Source organism: Passer domesticus, chromosome 13 (assembly GCF_036417665.1).
Source record: "Passer domesticus isolate bPasDom1 chromosome 13, bPasDom1.hap1, whole genome shotgun sequence".
Classification (NCBI taxonomy): domain Eukaryota; kingdom Metazoa; phylum Chordata; class Aves; order Passeriformes; family Passeridae; genus Passer; species Passer domesticus.
This window is the reverse complement of record NC_087486.1, coordinates 13,308,445-13,331,854: the sequence shown is the minus strand read 5'-3', so window position 1 is coordinate 13,331,854 and position 23,410 is coordinate 13,308,445. Positions and strand designations below refer to the sequence as shown.

General features: G+C 37.8%; 1 protein-coding gene across 23 annotated transcripts in view; it reads right to left on the bottom strand.

Annotated features, from left to right (window-relative positions):
• The window catches only part of TENM2 (teneurin transmembrane protein 2), a 1,348,016-nt gene that overhangs the window by 475,461 nt on the left and 849,145 nt on the right, over positions 1-23,410 (bottom strand). For all 23 annotated transcript variants that reach the window (XM_064387797.1, XM_064387800.1, XM_064387808.1 and 20 more), the window contains one exon: positions 4,550-4,840. In XM_064387797.1, coding sequence (XP_064243867.1) covers positions 4,550-4,775 — 226 coding nt within the window. In that variant the 5' untranslated portion in view covers positions 4,776-4,840. The remainder of the gene's footprint in view (positions 1-4,549; positions 4,841-23,410) is intronic.

Sequence of the window (23,410 nt, the reverse complement as noted above, 5' to 3'; positions counted from 1 at the left end):
TTGAAAGCTAAAGAACGGAGTAAAAAAAGAGGAGAAAAGGAGCATAAGTCTATATAAACTTATGAACTTGCATCAGAAATCCCTGCATTCCGAGTCTCTCATTTAAACTGTAAACAAATGCTGATTTTTAATAATGATCAGTTGTGGGAAACTGCTGAGAATAAAAAGTTATTCCCTGAGAGAAACAGAGAGAAAAGTTATTCCCTAAGTGTGTGTACAGAGAATTCTCAGATTATGTCTAGCTGTTGTTTATTCTACAAATACATATTAATATTAGAATAGTACTGGGTTTTCCAGCACTGGTGTTATTAATTATTACTGGAGTTCCCATCAGATCTGCTCAATTGGTCCAGCAGGTGGGAAGGGATGAAGATGAAGCTTTGCTCAGCCCAGGTCAGACTCTGACTCCCAGTGCTCAGCCCAGGAGGTCTGAGCACCCCAGCATGCCCAGCACAGGGACTCACAATGGATGAAGACAGAAAATGGTGAAATGCCAAGAAAATAGGATGGGAGGGGAACGTAAGGGAAGTGAAAAGGAAGGGATTATCACAACTGATTTAAACTGCCACTTGCGAACCAGAGAGCTTGCTGCTCAGGAGGAAAAAAAAAAAAGAAATCAAAACAAAACAAACATACAAACAAAACTAAACCCCAAACATTACAAACCAAAACAACAACAAAAAATACCCAAAATACCAAGAGAAAACAATTTGTGCATATTTAAAAGAAAGCACCCAAAGACTGAAGGTCAGTGCCATGATGTCTCCCTGAAAATCCACTTCTAAATACATTTTCTGTTTTTTATTGTGACTCAGATCTAATGTACACAAAGTTTTGGTTTAATTCCTGTCTATCAGATCACCTTGCTATTACAGCTCAAAAGGGCACTTGACTGATATTAGAGTATAAATCAGAGGAGGAATGTTAGGTGTGGGTTCGACTTTCTTACCTTTTCCTTTTTAAAAGCAGCCTGACAGAAGGCTGCTCTAAATGTTTGTACTTTTATTTATTTGCTAGTCTAGTAATGCTGCTACATTGCTCCATTATTAACAACTTCAACACACATGAAAGCACAAATGAAAAGTGCTTTCAGGGGTTTAAATCACTTAATATAATCTTCTAATCTTTTATGATTTGGGGAGGGAGAGCATAAGAGAGGGAGGCTTTATTCAGCATCTTTCCATTATTAAATAGGGTACACAAATTATATTTTTCTTATTTCTCAATAAGGCCATGCTTTCTAGACAGGAGAAATTGAAGGCAGTTGTTTCACCCTAATACATATTTTACACTGGGATCGTGTTTCTGTCAGGTCACCATTAAAACCAAAGCCCTAATTCAGGAGAAGTGGAGGTTCCACAGGTACTGGCTAGGAGAGGAGAGCTGCCTTGAGGCCTTTTCGTACACAAACCACCCTACACCTGATTTAATGTTAAAGAATCTGCCACCTTGCCTCTACCCCAAATTTTGGTTATGTAACTGTACAGATATAATGAAAATCAACAGATTGCAGAATGCCACTCAAAAATATTGCATGACAAAGGAAAACTACAAATGTGCTCTCACTCTAGGCAGAATACATGAAAGAAGTTTTATTTAATGTATGTAATCCAAATCTATCAAAACATTTCATTTTCAAAAGGTCACAGGTTCTGTAGAGAAGTATTAAAATTGTAATTGCCAAAACTCAGTTGGATTTGGAAAGGATACATTAATTTTAACAGAAGAGTTGAGGATGACTCAGGTTTGATGACAAGATGAACAAAGATCTCGTTTTGGTGTTATTGGGAGCATGAGCAGTGAGACAAAGCCTGGTCAGCCCAGGCACCTGTAAGAGCAGCTGAGGCCTCTGAGTAGCAGCCCATCAGTCACTGTGAATAGTTAAAATCTTTTAAGTCTGAACAACCTTCATTCCTCTCAGGAAAGTATTAAAACAACCCAGCAAGCACTGTTTCAGACTTTTGAGCTCTGAATATAGTTTGTTATTAGTATTTTGCTGACAAACCATGATAAAAAAAACTAGAATGAGTGCAACTTTATCTTAACTGATTTTCCAGACCCAGTACCGTACAACAGGCAGCTCAACACAGCCATGAAGAGTTCCAGTGTCATGGTCAAACCAAATATTTTGCAAAAGTATTTAGCTTTTCTAATAGAAGAAACAAAATACTGAGGAAAACATCTGCAATTCCTTTAAAAAAAATTCAAGCTTTTTTCTAATAGAAGAACAAAAAATCTCTAAAGATTACTTTAAGCATGTTTATTTCCCACAGAATTTAATCCCATCACAACACCCACTCAAAGTTAGAATAAATTTAAATGTATAAATTCCTAGATGTCTGCAGCTGGAAACTGGATGCACAAGATGTAATGAACAGAACATCCTACTATATGAACCACATCTTTATCCATCTAATGTTAATATAGAAAGTGAGAACAGCTACAAAATCTTAATCTAGATCTATCTGTAATATTTTCTTGAATTTCATGCCAGTAAAACTGTTAAATCAGAAAGATATCCAGCTTTCAAATGCAAAGAATCATCACACAGACTTATTTTCTAAAAAAAAAATTGCTTTCTAAACTTAACAAAAGCAGGAAAATAAGGAGTTGCTGCTCATTATCTAACAAAAAAATTACTTTGGCTCTCTAAAAAAACCACTATTTAATTAGACACAACAACAACACAAACTAGTAGGGGAAAAAATAACAATAATAAAAAAAAAAATCTGAGTGTTTCAATTCAGTTACCAACAATTTGCATTCCCCTTTGTAAAGAGGGCAGAGAAGAACACATTAAGAGCAGGGGGAGGATGAACAGTTGTCAAATCAGTAATCAAGAGAAAAAGACCATTATGAAATGCTGAATAATGACCTGCAAACTAAAATGAGACACTTGAGCTGAAGCATCAATCATCCTGATAGGAAAAAGTAATATTTAGATGACTCCTGTACAGTAAAGCAGAACAAACTGCAGTGAAAATGGCTCCAGCAGCTCAGCAGCTCGAGGTGCACTTTGATGCTTTATCTTAGGTAAACACCTCTAAGCAAAGAAAGACCCTCCGAGAACAGAGATCACCCCAGAAAACAGAACTGGGTGTTTGACAGACCAAGCACAATGCAAACACTCCCACACGTCTGCAGACAAATGTGAGAGAAACAAGGGATTAGACAAGGGCTTAATTATTAACGCTAATTATTAGATTGTTTGATTGAAAGGGGAAGACAGACACTGAGCGCTGTCAGAACATCTTAAACAAGATGTGTGACATGATACCAGGTATGGGAAATGACCTTCCACTGAAGGATTTCCACTATAAGTGTGGTAACTTCCCGTTCCTTGAGCCTCAGCATTAGAAATGTGCAGCAGAGAACTATCACATGCTGTTAACAAGCACATCTACAAACCAGAAGAGTTTCTGCATTTAAATTATGGTACATTTAAATTATGTACCTGATGATTTACCTTCCATTGAGGGAGCACCAAACCTATACATTTGTCCATCAAGCCTGCCTGTGTCTTAGCTGGTATGAACCATAACTGATTCTTCAACTGACGCTAAAACAAGGCTTTTAATTCAAATGCCATATCTAACCATTGATTGAATGCCAATTTAACCTGGCTATTTGAGAAAGTAAAGCACCTGATTAAACACAGTTCCTATGAAGCAATGTTCACTAATGGTTTCAGCACAGAGTCTTACAAGTTCTTGAGACAAGAAAATACCCAAATGAGAGTAAAACTATGTGAGTACAGTGCACATTTACAGGTTTTCAAGTAAAAACATTTACATTCTTAATTCATTAATCTACTGGACATAGCAAGGACTCTTGTATAAAATAAGAGGTTAATTGCCCTAGCTTACCAGTTCATACAAGCAGGTTATTTCAAACATTAGTTGTAGGCTACAATGCTCAATTACAGCCAATTACAAAAGGAATTAGATAGGTTTCCTCCTTTTAGTTTTTATGACATCAAGTGTGAGCAATATGGGTGAGCAGTGACAAAATAAAGTCAGAGGAACCACCACTCCCATTCCCACAGTTCAATTACCCAGCATTCAGCAACAGGAAAGAAATTCCAAGGCACCTGATGAATAATTAATGTATATTGGCCCTACAGGTTTTTACCATAACAGTGTTTTAGTTGTCTTTTCAGTACAGATTCTGTGTTAAAGAGAGACACATGTAGGTGAAAATGCCATTATCATTTCCAAAATTAACCTAGGAAACAATACCAAGCTAGCACATTGTCTAACCCCAATATCTACACAAAAGACATCCTCTGGTTAAGGGTCATGGCATTTGTGTCTTTCAGATGTTTTGATAAGTGAATCTCAGTTTGCCTCATTTACAAATTGTGGATTTCAAAAGTACCAGAACTCAGAGAAAAGAAAGAACTTTCTAACTAGCACAAAGCAGTGGAAATAATGTTAAGATAATATCCATCCTCCTAGAGCTCTTTCATTAAAACTCCTTGTAGCACTGAGATGCGTTAACAAGGAACAGACCGAGGAGCACCGTAACAGGAACCAGGCTGTAAACATACCTTGTCTTGGAAACTCATCCGACTCCCTGTGCACCAGGTCGGACACTCGATTTCCATAGTGCATCCTGGTGTCGTGGTCATAGGCCTTCAGAGTCTCACTGGAGCTGTAGGACTTCTGGGTGGGCACCCTGCAGTCCTCGCTGTCCAGGGAGGAGCTGGTGTAGCGGCACTGCTTCCCGCAGCGGCCCCGCGTCAGCGAGCGGTGCCTCCTGTCCTTTATGTCCATTGTTCTGAGCCAGGCACGGCGCTCCCAGGAGAGCCACTCTTCTGTCTGGGGTCAGTCACTGTCACCTGACAACATGAAAGGATGAGGAAAGAGTAAGTAATGCTGCCACTATGTTTTGTTGTGTTCTGCTTTCCCTGACTTGTCCTTGAAGGACAATGCGGCACAGATGGAAAAGAAAGGGAAGGCCCACATCATGCATCCTCTAAAAAATTGAAATAATTGACCAGAATGGGTAGGGAGCAAAAAATTAAATGCTGTAGGATAATTGCATTCTATCTAAATTATCAGATAATCAAACAGTATAAAAAACAATGATAAAACAATAACACTGTCATCTTTCGATTTTTGAATGAACTCTGGCAACAACACAGAACTGACAGAACAGTATTTGTTTCTGTTATGCAACAGAAGAAAAGTAGACTCAAACCAGCTTTAATTATTTCCATTCTTCCTGCAGGAAGGCTTGCAATTAAGACTGAAGCATGCAGGAGAGTTCCAAAGAGGAGATTATTCCTATTCACTGTTAATGCATTACAGAGCTGTACGTTATCCTTTAACGTGTTCACAAGCAGCAGTGACTGATGTTATGGCCCCTGGTTAACATTAATCCAAGGCCCTGCTCTGAAGGTGGACAAGGTCTCTCCAGACATCCATCCCAACTCTGACATTCCTGTGTCGCTGTGTCTGAGCACACTTTGGGGCTTGGCTGCTCTTGGGCACCCCAGAACATGATTGGATGAGCTTCTTCACCCCCCTGAAGTCAACCAGTTTATCCAACTCAGCACTTGGAGCTCTTGAGAACTGTCTAAATCTCTTCTTGTTCAATGAACCATAGAGTTTTTTACAGTGTGCTTAATTAGGACACCCTTACTGTGGCATATAGACTTTAATATATGCATCGTTAGCATACAAAAACTGCAAAATGAAAGCTACTGTAGAAAGGAAGAAATACAGTAAAAGCACAAACACCCTACCCACTGGGGTACTAATTATTTTCAGCTGGTATTAGTATATCTTTCTCTCATGGCATTCTATGCCCAAGTCTGTGCTAGTCCTGAGAAATCCTCATAACAATTTTTTTTTTTTTTTGTCTGGAAATGAAATATTCCCACAGAAAAAAAAATACTCAGATTTGCTAATAAGCAAAAATTGGAACAAAACATCTTGCTTTTCTCTGCATGGTTGAGAAGTTGAAGGATGGTTGGGGTGAATTTAGCTGGGACAGTTAAAGGGCTTTTCCTTGCCCCTGTCCCCTCTCAGTCCAGGTTCCCCCTTCCAAGCCCACTCAGCAGAACATGCCCAGGCCAGAAGCTTTGCTTAAACCACCAAAGCATTTTAGCAGTGATTCCTTGTGCCACCTCTGCCACAAGGGAACAAACTGCAGCAGAGGATGATAAAACATGCAGAAGGCAGCCAAGCCTTTCCTTGTGGTAGCTGTTTGCACCTGCAGGAGAAGAGGTCACAGCACTGGCACAAGAATTGGCTAAATCATTGCTTTTTGAAACAGATTATGGCCCTAAGAGAGAATAAATGTACTTGGCCAGAGGAGCTGGTGACCTAGAGAAAAGGTTTCTTGCCTTCATTTATATTTGACATTTAGCCTTGTTGTGGTTTTTGTTTTTTTGGGTTTTTTCCTTTCTGTATTTTAAAGAAGTTAGGTAACCACGAGAAACAGCTGCTTTAAACCACCCACAGGTATTCTGCAATCTGTGAGGAATAAGAACTGTAAACATGCTTACTTTTTTTCTTCTATTTAATTTATTTTTAACATTTCAGAGGAGAAAAAAAGTCACAAAACAACACCTACAGAAAAGCCAAAACAAAAGCAGAGACATTTGGCACTTGAAACCATTTAGGTTTGTTTTATAACTTCAGATTAAAGAGAAAGAAAGATTCAATCTACATTCCTGTTTCTCAGCTCTCTGAACATGTAGTGGCTAAGCTGACTCCTCCATATCTTAATTTTTTATTTAAATTCTTTGGTGCTGTAATACTGATTGAACTGGAAAGCAGGTTAACTGTAAAGCATTTTAACACTGGTGGCACATATTTTCTTGAAGTTTCAGGAGATATCCAATAATTTAGATTAACAATACCTGTTCTTTGATCGCATTTTAATACTTTCTCATCAAATCCAGATATCAATATATCACAATTATAAACATAGAAACAGACATAGACACTACAGCATTGAGCAAAACCTGCCAGTTACTCTCTGGGAGTCCTCATGCTGCTATTCAACACAAAAGTCTGTCATTGCTTATGAATTCTATATTGTCTGTCAGTTCAGATAAACAAACAGCTTTTTGTTTTTAGGACTGCTAAACTTAAAGCTGTCTGGCCTGATTTCTATTGTTTCTGAAAGAACATTTAATTCCTTGTTACTGTAGTTAAAAGAAGGATTTACTCTGACTGAGATAAAACTTCTGAGTATTTCCAGGACATTAGCTTATGAAAGCATCTTCTCAGGAAGACAAGAGTTTTTGAAATTGTTCCCTCAATAACCATTATTTTTTAGAGTTTTGTGCAATTCCCATACAAATACGAATATAAAAGGAAATGATAAGACAGTGTTCCACTGCTGATCGTGCCTGTAAATATTCCTCAGTCATCTGCACATGCAGAATATGAGGCACAACTCTGTGCTACAGTAACTCCAAGTGGCTAACACAAGAAAATAAAGGTAGAAATGTCCCCAAATCTTTACTTTGATCTTTCATAAGGAAAATCTTGTTGCAAGAATCAGACATCAGAATAACTTGGTGAATAACTTGATTTTATGACACCAGACAATTAAAAATTTCTTGAACTTTACTCATGTTAGTAGGTTCTTCAAATGCTATAGATAAAATTATAACATTTTTACTGGAAGTTTTGTTCAATGTCATTTTCATATTTATTAGAGTAGTTTTATTTTTTGTTTTCCTTATTGTTCCATTACTTGAGGACAAATCCCAAGCATCTGAGACTAAATACGTCTACCTGAACACAGCAAAATACTCTCAGAGATACTTCTCTCCTCCTCACCTGTGCTTTGGAAATTTATTTGAACTTAAAGCAGCCAGGCAGAAACCAGTTCCAGAGCATCATGCTCAAACCATTCTCAAAATTTAAATAATGGTATCACCGTATAAGGCTTAAAACACAGTGAATTAAGTTGTGAAACAGTCCTAGAAAAGCTGTTTCACTTTTTTTTCATTCTTATAGTAAATAGATGAAATACTGATTCAATTCAGTGCTAAACACCTTTCCTGTTAGACAGTGAAATATTTATGCACTGTATTCCTGGAAAGGTAAGGTGGGATAGCTTTGCTTAGAGAATAATGGTGAGATGCAATTTGAGTTCAGAACTCCTGATACTCTTTGACTTGCCTGTCTCAAGGGCACTCTGTGAATGGTTTGAGTTATTGACCTAAATCGTAACTGATTTAATAATTTCTTTTGTTTCAAAGGATTTAACTAATACAGCTCATTCTGACCCACTTACACTACAGAGCAGTACAAGCACTAACAAGTGGCTGTTTTTCTCATCTAGTTTTGGTTTCATTATTTCAGAAACACAGGAGCTCTGACTAACTTTCTGAGAAAGGTGTTTATTCAGAAAATATTTATTATTTATAATGGCCTGCTAAAGGGCTGGCCAAGTTTCACAGGAATAGAGTCTCAGTTGATCTGGACCTACCATAGCAGTCAATCTAAAGCAGTAAATAGCTCAGGCTGTATTTGCTGCTGATGTACACAGATCCCATGAGCCCCAAATTACATATGTGTAACTTAGGGCACACTTCTGACTCACAATTCATCAAGGATAAGATTTATTGTGGTTCTGTAAAGCAACTGTGTACCTGCCCATGACTTTGGCTGGGGCAATGAGAGCCTAAGTGCAACTGTGGGCAGTGCAAGGGCATTAAAACACTGCACGTCCTACAGGGACAACAGAGACAAGGGGGAACAAAGAAGAGAGAGGACAAGAGGAGGAAAAGCTGAGGAGAAGTAGGCTTTTGTTTAGGTGGTTTAAAAAAATTGACCACTCCTTTTTGTGTTAGCACAGCCAAATCAATATGAGGCATGGAGGGAGGGCTCAAAATGAATTTTAATGGCTTAGCAAAGCTTATGCTAAAACACTCTGTAAATTTAAAGTTGATTCATACATTTTCCAACTCAAGTAAGGGCTTGTTTGCTGCATTTTGTCATGATCCTGAGATGATTACAATGCACAGGGCCATTAGAACTGCCACTCACACCACACAGAGCCCAGGAATCACTTGCAAGTTCAGGGAAAAGAAAGAACTTCACATTCATATTGTGCCCCCAAATCACCTGGCACAACTAAATCCAAACATTACAATAGTGCAGACAGTGTTAGAAACAGCATTTTTTTCTTTTTTCCCCCTCTTTTTTATTTAAAAGAAGTAGCACACCATGTACCAACCTGTTCATTAAAAAAAAAGGTCTCTTAAAAGGCTGGACTCCTTTTCAGGAGCAGCAATTGGAAATAGGCTTGTGATTCAGATATTCAAATGCTGATCATTATTTTATGCAAAGACCATTTTTGAAATGAGAAAATGCAACAATTCAGCTTTGGTGCCACGCAAATTTTCAGGAAAAAATATAAAAATAGTTATTTAACTGTTGTATTTATTTCTGATTTTAATAATAGTAAAAAAGAACATCTCTACTTCTGGGTCCTCTCTGTCTATTAAAAAGAAAAAAGAGGCAATAAATAAAATGAAATTTTAAACTAAATTCTACAACTAAGTGCACCATAATATGCCCACTTTGTTAGATGAAGTAATATTGATGACAAGTATGTTGGTTTTGATTTGCACCAAAAACATATTTGGACAGTCTGTTTTGTGTAGTCTCATTTTAAGTCGATAAATTGTTCTTCTCAATTTTTTAATTTTTTTTTCCGTTTCTGTCCAAATATTGAATTCTTGTTTCAGTGAGCCACCCTATATTAAACTGAAATTAGATCTATTTAGTATGACATGGTGAACAGCTATATCAGAACAATTGTGATGAATGATTCAAGTTAAGTAATCTAAGACACACAAGGCTTATAGGCATTGTGTTCTGCTTTACTGCAGAAAAAAACCTCGTTTTTTTTTTTTTTTCCTTTTAATAAATAAAAGCTCTAGGAGGTATTTTCAGGCTAATGGCACTCAAAATGGTACACACAATAACAAAATAAAGCTGAGCCAAATATTTATCCCATATATGTATTTTTATCTGTTTAAATATACATTTTTTTATTTCTAGACTACGGAGATTTCTGTACTCCAGGAACAACTTCTAAATCCCAGAACTGTTTAAATCTATTATGAAAATAGCATTCCATTAAGAAAATAACATGCTACTGAGAAAGGATGAAAAGCCAAGGAGCAAGGAGACAGTTTTCAAAAGGTGCCCCACCATTCACTGATTGCTGAGGATTAACCCCTTGTTCCCCCCTGAACTGCCTCCCCTGTCCATGGGGCAGAGGGGGGTGGATGTGAGCCCAGCTCTTCCCAGGGCCTCAGAGCCACAGCTCACACCAAGGCCAAATGGAGAGTTTTTTCTCAGAGCTCAGCTGGAAAAGCTGCTTGACAAATTCAGGTGCAAAGTCATAAATGTTCTTAAGTGGGGCTTCTAGTTTATGCACAAGCTGAGGGGCAGCACAGATTTGGAAACCGCTCCAGAAAAATTTCACTATCAGCAAGACATCTGCAGTGTCCCAGGTCTGGGGCAGAGTGTGGCACACATGAACCACCCAAGCCTTTGTGTTCAGCTGCTACAAACCAAGTGCTTGTCCTTGTCAGGGAGCATGAGGAATAGAAAACTTCACAAACAATATTCACTTAGTGCCTCAGTAGCCACAGAGTGTATTTAGTTGATTTTTCTTGGAAATTATGTATTATTTAAAATTATCTATGAAATTCACTAAAATATTATTGGGATAGTACACAATTCAGTAGCTGATCATCAACTATCCTGTAGATTCCCATTCTAGAAGCTACAGCAGCCATGAGGAGATTGTGTCACAGCCACTCAGTGGTGAGAAAAGTTCATTTTTCAGTGAGGGGCTTATAAATCCCCCAAAGTGGTGCTAAGCAGAACAATGCTAGTTATCCAAAGGGGGCTGAAATATTTTCTTCCCAGAAATACAGAGGCAAAACCATGCAAAGTTTGCAAGTTCTTCCTATTTGAGAGTGTTCTCCCTTCTTTTCTGGGTGAGGCCTTAACTATCCCCCAGTCCAGAAAAAGAAAAAGAGATTTTACCCAGGCATAACATATTTCCACTACCACCTCAAAGCTGTTTACAGATATTTATTAGGATTTTGAACAGCCAGGAGAGCTAAATGTGTATCATTCTTATTCTACAGCAAAGGTTAAACACTATGAAGATAAGAGTCCCACCCGAGGTCACAAAGTGAGTTTGCTGCACATTTGAAACCCCACGTTCCAGGGCTTGGTTTCCTGCTCTCAGTATAATTGTTATCTAAATACTTCCATCACTCTATGTGGCTAGGTTTAAATAAATAAATAAATAAATGAATAAATGAATAAATGAAATAAAGCCACAATAAAACAACACAAAAAAGCCAAGGTCTCAATTAATATAATTACTTAAAATTAGTATAGCTGAACAAGTTCACAAAAACGATTTAAAGATCAAATACAAGCTGGCCACTTCAAAAGACTAAGTTTGCTAGAACTAATTTTCTAAAGAACACTGTTACTCTTTTACTGCCTAGAAAGAATAAACAACAATATTATCTACTGCTAGACTGCTATTAATGAAGAAAGGTAGAATAATTTATCATTGTATAATTAAGACAGTGCTGTTAAGCATGCTTTAACGATTCTGTATAATAGTTTCATATCACTAGAGAATACTTTTGAAAGAGGGAGTAATTGTCTAAATAATTTTTGATTAAGTCCTTGATCAAACTGATCCACATTTATAGAAGTGAGACAGAATTAAATGCCCATACAAGGAGTGACAACTTGCTTTATTTAATTGTCCACGGGTGATGCACCTTTTTCATTCTAATCCTAGGTAAAATGCTGTCTTTAATTAACCTAATGGGATTTTCAACCTTATCAGCAATGGAGCCAAGACATCAAGCTGGTTGGAACATAAGTTGTGCTCCAACCATTCCCCTCTCTGTTTTGCTTTCACCAGCACCTGGTCATTAGTTCATTTAATTATTCACCAGGATTTTCCAGTGCGCTGTCCTCTTGTCAGTCTCCTTATCTTTTCATTTTCTCAGGAACCTTATTTATGACCAGAGTTTCCATTATGGATTTGAATACTGTCCATATCCACAAGCCTTTTGCTTCCCACCCACGCTAATCCATCAGCTGGCTCTGGGAGCTCCTGGGCACGGTGCTTCCATATTAGACTCGAGGATTTTGATTTTAAATACATGACTGTGCTATCAAGTTGGAGAAATATAATATCAAAGGATTTGTACTTGCACCCAAGAAGGTCCAATGCCAAGAATGTTAAGACAGTTCCTTCCTAATTATTTTTCACTTCCTTATGTTAAAGCACTCCGTAATTTTACACCCGTTGGGCACCTCCACTCCTGCTGGCAGCAGCAAAACCTGTACCACTGGGTACAAGATCAGCCAAGAGAAAAACACCAGGAATGTGCCTTTCATTCCTTGTTTACAGATGAATACACTGTGCAGGGAACGCTGCCAGAATCTGAGATCAGCAAAGCTCCTGTGCACATCTCATCCTACTGTGAGATGATCGTGTTGCTGAAGAAGTTTCTTAGCTATTTTCAAACCTCTACAAGACTATTCTTAAACTCATCAAATGCATAAATCATGCAAGCAGTTATGGGTTTAGGTACTTTACTTATCTTTTCAGTCAAGAACACCACCTGCTTTTCACTCTACACTTACAGCATTTTCTCTCATTTTGTCTAAGAAACAGCCCCTTTCTTTCTTTAAGCTTCCATAGAACATCTCTTGCCTCAAATTGATACTAACAATTTTCATTTGTTTATTAACAGGAGGGCTTTAATACATTTTCTCCCTGCTAGAAGTGTCAATCAATAAAAATAGGTTTTGCAGAAGGTTTTAGTAGAGACCACCGTTAAGGCTGTAAACTTATAAGGTAAGGAAAATCAACAATATTTTAAAATGCCTAATAGTATTTAGTAGAATTTCAATAAACCTATTCCAAATTACACACGTGAATAGTCCATTCACCTAAGCTCTGATATTCTATTAAAGAAAACCAAAGAGGGGGGGAAAAAAAGGGAGGAAAAAAAGGGAGAAAAACAAGGAAAAAAGTGAGAGTGTTTCTATTTGTGTGAGCTGGCAACCTTATTTCTTGTGAGTTCTCCACCTTTGTAAACACACAGATTTTATCAGAAATAACAGCTTCCTGAAGTGATTCTTTGTTTTAAAAGGTTCAAGGTAAGCAAAGAAAAAGTTAAAAGAAAAAAGAAATAGGAGTGGAAAACAACAGAACCTTGTGATAAGGCACACGGAATGGATGACATTATTTCTCAACAGCCTCCATACAAGTATTTGCTGAAACATTTTAAAATCTAGATTGCCTCAGCCAGCAATGAACTTTGCATAATGAAGTAAGAAAGTTACACTGGAAGATTCTCAGCTAACAAGTGGTGTTCCATCTTTCAATAAAGGAAAATTAATTGCTTTATAAAAATTAATGAAACCTTGCAGTGATGTATACAATGAACACAACCATTACAAAAAATGACCAGCTGTAACTCAAAATGTATGAAGTGAATTTCCAGAGTCGACATATCAAGGGGTCATGAGGGATGGAACTGAGACTTTGCCACCTGAAAGCTGGTCCATCCAAATCTGCAGTGCAAGGTTTACTCACATATTATCACAGCAGAAGAGGACACTGTGGGTTATCTTGATTAATGGAATTTTTTAAATAACCTCAGTTAAGAAAAACACACTTGTAGAAAATCAACTAATCCACGATAACAAAAAGCAGCAAATACCCCATAATGTTGTACAGTCACTGTGCAGACATCACTACATCCTCTGTTCCATCTCAAATCATGAAGAAAAAGGCCCCAATCCCTCCGGAGGAAAATCTCTCTGGAGAAAAGGCCACATGCTTCAGCAGGCATTATCTCCTGTTATCTACCTAATCATTCAGGACAGAACATGTACTCCAATATTCACTCTCACACTGCAGGTTTCCTACACAGGATCACATTCTGCTCACTCTCTCCTAGCTGTGGGTGCCTCCAAGGAAAGCCTGGCATTTGCTGGTGGATGAGGGGTTTCCTGCGTGTCACTCTGCCAGTAGTCACTGCTCACGGGGCTGAGTTGTCACAGAGAAGCCCATCCTGGCTGCTCAGCCCTGTGTGATATCCTCATCCAACATCCCACAGGGGGTGCCTGAAGGCAGCTGGGGACAGCAAGGGCTGAAGCAGCCCAGAACAGGGGAGCTCATGTGGGGAGATCTCAGATAAGCTACCACAAGAGAAATGCCAGCAACCATCTCCTATTCACCATCTGTGCCAGAGTTTCACCAAGCAAGATCAGTCAGGAAGGAGAAACAAGTTTAAAAATGCTCTTAAAAGTGCATGGAATCTTTGCAAAACCCATTTGGTCCTTTCTTTCCGTTGCCCTTTCACAGATTGAACAATAACCAAGCTGCAATGTCTAATTTCTTCACAACTCTAAGCTCCCTGCATTAAAGCCAGCCCCCACAATTTTGCCATCTGCTGCCTGGATTGCTGTGCATCCAGCACAGAGATCCCAACATTCTTCAACTGCCATGGTTGAACTTCCCAGGCAAAAGCATCTCTGTGACAAGGACAGAGATCAAACCTAAGGGAACTTGGCAAAAAGCATTTAAAGCAAATTCAAAGCAAATTCTGTTTCACCTACCACATGCAGTTGTATCACTGACTTGCAAAATAAAATTTATCCCTTCAATGAAGACACTTCATTTAAACTAAGTATTTATTGTATCTGTACAGCTACACAGACGCCTTGATCTCGATCCACAGTATATGAAACTTGACAGTGTTTTAAAACTGCCTGTCCTCCAAAGATATTGGACAGTTAGAACCAGTTTATAGCTTTGTTTTAAAATTAACTAGAGGTCCAAACCTTAGTCAGTTCTTTTGCTAAGGATTAGATGTTAAGTACAGAGAACAAAATTAAAAATGCTGTTTAATAAAATTTACCTTGTGCAACCAGAATTTTCTATGGTTGTAACCGACTTGTTGTAAGTTAAACACAAGCCTTAAAAGGCTCTCTTTGTTCCAATTCTGTAGTACCTACCAAGGTAAATTATTTCTTGGTGCCATTATTTTTAGCAGTACTTTATAGAACGCAATAATACTGCACAGACTTCTCCCACTAAACAAGAAAGATGTTCACATATTGGAGTAAGTCCAGGGAAGAAAGCCATTGTCTCAAGGGACTGGAACATGGGATCTACCTGGAGAGATGAAGGAACTGGACTTAATTGCAGAAATGGCCAGCAGTGGCCTTGCTGTTCCTATGAGGCCAGGGAGAAGAGGGAGATGAGGCTGCAATGGGGGCAACCAAAGGGGAGTGAGAAATCACCCGTGCAAACTGAGGTACAGGAAGTTCTGAACAGAAATGAAGTGAGTAAAAATCACTCTGGGGACATATAAGCACTAGAAAGATTGCTGCAGGGGCTGGGGAATTCTGCTTACTTTTAAGACTCAACTACACAAAGCCCTTAGCAACCCAGTCACAGTTCAACACTGACATTGGGTTAGGTGAGCTTCAGAGGTCCTTTCCAGCCTCAATGTGCCTATGATGGTCTTAATCTAGGAAAAGTTCCATAGCCATTCAAAAATAGGAAGAAACAAAAGAAGTATTTATTTTGGAAACCAGCCTTAAAGCAAACAGACACGGCAAGCTTTGTAAGCTGAGCATGTAGGCTAAAAAAGTCAGAGGTTTTTCAAGTAAAAAAAATCATCTAAGTTTGAGGTTTAAAGCTGAGTTCCAAGCTTGAAGAGCACAGTAAGGCAGAGGCTGTATTCTGTCTGCAGAGGAGCAGGCACTGCAGTGGGTCCTGCTACAGCCACACTGATCATACATGGCTGTGTGTGTGGTGTGCCAGGGAAAAATGAATGCTCCTTCTTCAGTTCCGCAGCACAGACCTTTAAGGGAATACAGTTCTAGAGTGAAGAAAACGCACAGGAACTAAAAGCACCATTTAACAAAAGTAAGAAGCACAAGCTCTATCACAATTCCCAAGACACTACTGCAAGCTCATACATTTCCAAACATGTCATTTGACAGTGTTGACTTTGAAACAGTCCCTTAAAAATGTGAAAACAAACCTAAAAGAAAACAACTGTGCCATATGTTGTGATGAAACTACCATAAATCTAAAGAAAACAACACATGAGAAGGAATTGTAACCTCTAACACTCACCTCTCCACCAGGCAGAGCCACATTCATGTCATGTAAATCAATACAAGACCTATTCCCTTTTCACTGAAGATTCTGTCTTTTGTTTGGAGGCCCAGGAAGCAAGGTATTCATCCGGGCCTATCCTACAGATATATGGCCAATACCAACTTGAGATCTGTGTATGATACACAGGCCTATGGTACATTATTCTGTCTGGAAATATAAAAATTGTTGTAAAACAAAATTTAAAAAAAAAAGGAAACCAAAACTTAAATTTCTATAGTGATTTATCAACAACTTTCCATTTCTATTTCCATTGCTGAGGGCACAGACACTAGGTGTGAACTCACAACCCCACAGAAGTCTTTGGTATTTTCTCTTCCTGTACAATTTTGTCTGCCAAACTTCAAATGACTCACTGATTTTAGCCAATACAGGCTAAAATCAACTGGCATTTTGTCTCAGCTGGGTTGGTGGGTGCCTTTCTGCTGTATTTAAATCTCAGCAGGAGTGTGGAGAACATCAGCTACTAGGCCTGGGACTAGAGAGAGAGCAGCTGGCCAGCCAAAACTGTGAAGGAAGGAATACCTTGCTGGTATCCATTATGTGAATTAGTTTTGGTAGTTGTTGAGATGTGCAGAGTCAATAAAGTGTCCTAATTAACCACCTTCTTTGTAACTCCCCCATTTGTGGCCCAGGTGAGTCATCCAGAATTTCACACTGTATTTCCAAGCTCATGAACTCATCTCCGCACACATCTGGCTCTGGTAGCAGTCACAGCTGCACCTCAGTCCCCTGGACAAAGTGCACCTACAGCACCTTCCAGCAGAGGTTTTACTAATGCTCCACCTTTTAAAGAGCTGCTTCCCTTCCCCAAGACAAGCACTGCAATCCTCTATTTTAATAGAAAAGTCACTGAGGCTGAGGAGAGCAAAGTGCAGCAGCCCTGCTCTTTAAAGCCTCTCGTGAGCAATAGGTCATCATCCCATACAGGCAGTGGGAAAAAGAATCTCCTGCATCTGTGCCTCTCAGAGCAGGAAGGAAACTGGAACCAAATACTATAAATGCTTTATTATCCTGAACTGAAATCAATAAACTATGAACAGTTGTAACCTAATTTACTAGCAAACAGAACTGAAAAGATATCTGACAAAGCTTTTCATATACATTAAGAGCCATCAGATTGTAATTTTAGGTCAATATCAAGACACACAATGACCTAGAGCAAAATGATCTATATACCATTACCAATTTACTCATTTGCCCAAATTACCTCAGTAAATTCTAACTTGCATGAAAACTTTCATGAATTATTAAAATAAAAGATAAAAGGTAAAGGAGAGAAAAGAAATCTCTTCCTTGACGCCACTGTCACTGATGTGCACATGTTGTTCTTCAAAAGCTGGTTCTGCACAAGCAGTGGTGGGGATTGTGTCAAGCAGCTCCCCAAAGGGTGGATCTGTGAGCTCAGCCCATGGCAGAGGGAGGTGCTCAGACTTCCCAAAAAGAGTCTCCTATCCAAAAAAGAGCAGGACTGGTAAGTGTGTATTTGGGTGTTTGGTCATAGCCAAAGCCACCTGAAGTGACATCTCTTCCAGCCCTCCCAAGGAGATTGCCTGCAGGACAGCAGCCCTTGGCAAGGCTGGTTCACCTTTGCACTAACACAGAATTACAGGTGGGGTAAAAGATGTGCACTGCATTAGGCAGCAGGAATGAACACCCCTCCATGAGCAATTCCTGCTCCTCCAGGGAAAAAGCACTCCCTGAACCCGACAGCTTCCTACAGGCAAGAGTTCTGTGCTTTGAGAAGCAGCTGGAATTGCAAACAGAAAAGAAAACAAGTATTTGTTCAATTAGAGTGGGGGGAAAAAAGCAAAACAAACCAACCAACACCAAATTGAGCCTGTGTTTAAACCACTAATACTGGTTTCAATTCTAACAGCATTAAAGATAAATGATTCATTATTTTTTATTCAGCTACCATAAGAGCAAAGGATTTCCATTTACATCACTCAGCTGTCCAGTTTCATTCCCATTTCTTGAGAGGCGAGATAAAAAAAGAGACAATACCCAGACTGAGTAAGCACACTAAGAGTTAACTACTGGGAACAGAAATCAACCTTCAGCAATTTAACAAGACTGTCCAGCTTCACAATTTTCATTGAAAAGTAAATTTTAGTCAAGATTTGTTATACACACAACAACTTACAAATTTCTTTGCTTGAACTTCTGTAGTGGGTATTCTCTTAAATAAATATGTTATTTATTTAGTTTGGCATTAAGTCCCTTTTATCATTCTCATAAAAATATTGCCGAGGACAAAGCAGTTTGCATGAACCCTTGTTCATGTAATATATATTTTTTGAATTATTTAGTTTTAGTTTTCAACTTCTGGTCAACTTTCAGCTTCAATTTTCAATATTTTTTAAGTAGCCTGATAACATAGCCCTGATCTAAAATAGTAAAATGAAAAAACGACTAAAGGAAAGTAAATAAATTTCTTAAGAATAGTTCACAGATTGGGGTTATCACTGCAGTTTTGAATTGATGGTAACACTTATATATTAGAAGATCTGCAAAAGAGAGATTCTACAACATGCAGATCTCAATGCTTGGGGAAACTCCCCAAGGGAAAGACCTATAACAACCTCAATTGCAATTGAATTTATGGAAGTGGAATAACCTTTAACTGAAAAGAGTGATTCTTAGACATAAAATAAACTATTTATATCTCATTTCCTAGAAATATGTTCAAGGAAGTATATATACTTCCATAATATCTTGATGGAATACTCAGTTTTCCAGTGGGTGGCTAAAATTTAGAAAGCAGCTTAGAAATTCTAGCCTGAACAAGCAATGTTTCTCCTCTCTTTTGCTCGGGTGAAAAATCATAGATATGTGCTTTGCTTTATCCATCTGAAATGTTTTTTAAAGCCAGTATAAAAAACTTACAGGAGGCTGCTGGAATATTTTCCAATAATCAAGACTACAGAATTAGGAAATGTCCCATTTAGAAATTGAGTTTTGAGTAATAAGAAGGAAATACAAACTGGTCCATAGTGCCATGCCTCCATTTAGACTGCACGAATATTAGTTCTGATACAGTGCAAGTGCATCACCAGACAGATGGTCAGATCAGGACTTCAAATATATGTGACTTAAAAATTGTAATTCAACATGAAATTGTGACATATCAGTTAATTAGATTGTGTTTAATGAAGAATCAGAATGCTTTTAGAAGTTATTTCTTTCTATAGAGAGATTTGTCCATACTTCCTAAGAATTCAAGAAATTAGATAAGTCTAAGGATAAGTCTACTTATCTATGTAGAACCAGGCTAATCCTCACTTTGCCAAATAACATCATTTATCAGAGGGACCAAAAGCAGATTTCCTTATCAGCCCCACTAGGAACTTAACTAGGAAAAGTGTCATGTCATGAAAAACTCCTAGAATTTCTACTGAAACACACCCACACAAGATTACAAACGCTGTGCTCAAGCTCCACAGTTCAACCAAACCTCTGTGATTCACATGAGAACCTGGTACAGTAAAAACAGACAAAGTTACCACAATTGGAAAGAGGGCAGCAGAGTTCTGCTCCAGTTCAGGGCTGTGTAACAAAACCAGTACCACAGGAGGCGCCCAAAACAGATTCCATGGGCAGCTTTGTACAAAATCTGTAGTGCAGCAGATAAAACCAGAAGATTTAGAATAAATAAAATAATTTATTTTAAAACCCCACAACAAATAAAGGTTGGAGTATGATGCTCACATTTCACAGCAGTGAACCGACAAGTTTACAAGTCTTTCTTTTTCCCTGTTTGTAATCAGAACTTCATTAACATTTTGGGGGGTTCAGCTACTTGATTTTGACCCATTTTTGTGCCTGCACTTTTATAAGCATCTTGATTTTGAGTGTTCCCCAATCCCATCTGCACTTCTAGAAACTGTTCTCCTTTTTTCTCTTGATTTCACAAATTCTAGGTGCTGTGCATTTGCAACAATTCTCCTTATAAATGAATCCAGCATGGGACAATAGCACAGATTTTCAGAATTCATCTATTCCTCATGTGCATTTCCAAAATTACTGAAAATTAATGAGTTTCTGCAGTATGCATTTAAATGCAGCTCTTTGAAGTAATCATTACTAGCCAGGCAAAGTCAATTGAAGAAATGGATTGATGAAAGAAAAATAACTAATGCACTATTCCTGTATCTACAATACTTTACAACACTTGTAACTGCAATTCTGGATCCTAAATGCACTAAAATAGAGAAAATTCCATATTCAATGAGTAATGCTGACCAAAATGATGAATTCTAAGTATGCTGAACAAGCCTTAAAAAGTGGAGTCTAAGGACTTTTCTTCTCTGGAAGGTAGTTTCTTTTTTTCCTATCAAAACTCAATTCCCTTTTGTCCCCAAATAAATAAGATTTTACACACAACTGAGTTTATCTGCCTCAAATCGATTAAAACATTAAAATCAATCTTAAAAAAAAAGTATAGTTAACCAGTCTGATTATTACTGTAAGTCTTGTAGGAACACAGATGTGCTGAATATGAATTTCACTGCTTGAAAAGTACTTTGGAAGGTGTTAGGCATTATCAGAATGCTTTCAAAACATGCACAGCCACTCACAAAAAGTGCTCAGGAGCTTTACCCAGTTTGAAAAGAAGAGCTTTTTTCACAGCTTTAGTTTTTTAGTAAGTCTTTTTAGGCAAATTTCAAAGAATGTACAGTTCACATAATTTAAAATGAATTCACCTATAATTCAGTATTTGACAGAGCTAATGCTTAATTGTTTCTAAGGAGTTTGCAAAAAAAAATTTCTTCTTTTACTCACCAAACGTTTCACTAAAATTATATTTTGCTTTGTTTTCACATTGAGGATTGAATTTGACACTTTAATGGAGAAAAGCAGCTTGTGCTGCTTACTATGTTTCTAATTATTGTACTCACAATTTTCTTTGTTTTATATCAGAAAGAATTTAATGAGACTTATATTTTGAAATATAGCACTGCTGCTGTAGAAGAGGTTTTCTTTCAACAAATTCTGGCTCAGCATCCAAGCAGCTCAAGGAGTTTCTGACCAATGAGTCCACCCCAGCATCATGCAAGTTTGAATCCAGATGTGGGCACAACTGAATGTTCTCCAAAGCCCACCATGGGCACAGCTGTTTATTGTTTCCCTCTCAAGTGTTTTAAATCTTACCTCCTCTTCTATCAGATACCAGAAGCTATTTTCTGTTTAACAGTGCAAGGTTAATAAACACTTTTCAAATAATGTCATAATCTACTGTGTAGATCTTCAGAACCAGTTTTATCTTTTTCACACAAAGATAATGAGGATTATCTCTGCAGCTCCCATAAATCTCTTCACCTCCACTGAGTTGATGGAGATATGTTGACTTGCATTAGTTGGGGATTCTGCTAGTTTCTGCCCCAAGCAGGGGTAGGATCATGATTTTCAAAGCTCTTTTTCAGTGAAAGCACAACGCTGCATACCGGTAAAAGTCTTGGTTTTGTCAAAAATTTGTTTGCATTAAAATTTAAATACACCACTTAAAATTTCAGTCAACTCATCAGAGTACACATTACAAATCAGTTGATTCTGAATTTCTGAGCAATGGTGAATAATAAAATCTCCATGTCCCTCAACATGTGTGCCACCATCCTTCAATGCCTGCGATTCTGAGGGTTTTTTTATTTTTCCAGCTGCAGGTTTGTTTAAAAGACTTTTATGAAGGATTGCCAGCAATTCCACCTGCACACAGATTACGAATTAGAAAGGAAAAATAAGATATAAGATTTGGACCCAGAACTTGTAGTGCTTCATCACAAAACTTGAAACGAATTGCTTTAAGGTACTTCCATAGTAGAGAGAGACCACGACCAACACCCCAGCAAGCTGCTGAATATTTGCATGAAAGCATCAGCTTGGTTTCCATTTGAATCCAAAAGTTCTGCTCCTCATTTCCCCTTACACATGACATGTACTAACATTCAAATGAAGAACACTATTTTTTCCATTATGAACATAAGAAAATGGCAGAATATATTCTGCAGACAGGGTAGACAGAATGAGAAAATAGATAGTAATTTATAATGGACTAATCAAACAGCATGCATCATGTTTTTATAACCTCCCATAGACCTCCAAAGGCAATTATAGCAGAGGAGTTTTCAGAGTTACACCTGACTGAGAAGGAAAGGTCTGTGTACATCAAATATTAAAAACAAAATCACTATAAATAACCTCTAACTGAAGCACAGCCTCAGTGACAACTAACATTCTTTTTTTCTTTTTCTCTCATTTCTGCCCCTTGACATTGCAGTGTGAAGACTGTAAAAGAAAAGATGGAATATATATCTATAGAATGACCTAAAATTTTCCAATTCTCCTGACGTTACCAGAGAGGGAAATGTACAGCCACGTGTGTGGCTATTATCTTCACATTCCAGTTTCTTTACTGCATCAAAAAATATAATTGACCAGAAAACAGAGCAGTGCTCTCTAAAATACAATCATGCTACATAATTTCCAGTAAGATATTTGATTTTTAATAGGATAAAAGGAACACCATTCCATATCTTTCCTAAAATATTTGTAAATGACATCACAGATTAAGAGATGGCCCTAACTATCTGAGCACCACTTGATGCTTGCTTTATGTTAATAGACACTCTCTCGAGTAGCTGTGCTTGAATATGTTATAAAGAATAAAAGGAAACACCGTTTAGCAGTGTTTTTAAAACCATGAGCGATTTCCATAATTTGTGACAGGCGGCAGATTTTGATAGTATCTCATATTGATTTTTATGTTTCCAGATGACAATCATTACACTATTATCTGCAGTTTGAGTAGTGGAACCTAACCTCCTAATTAGGATGAAAAACTGCTCCAGTTGCAACCCCAGTAAGTCACAACAAGTCAATAATTTTAATAAGAATTAATTTTAAAAACTCTTCAAGGTTGTATTGGAAGTTATTCTGGCATGTCTATTGATTAACACTTGGTATTACATCCTAGAAAGGATTCATTAAATACAATGTCAATCTAAATGCAATATTTTGGTATTTCTTATCTTTATTTTCTTTTAATATTTTACTTACTATAAAGAGTAAGAAAATAGAACAAAGCACCAACAGATCATTCAGGTAAAGCAGTTTTTTGATTGGTGTTCTGGCTTCACACTGCACTTGAGAGAAATATGAAGGATTAATTCACTCTGTG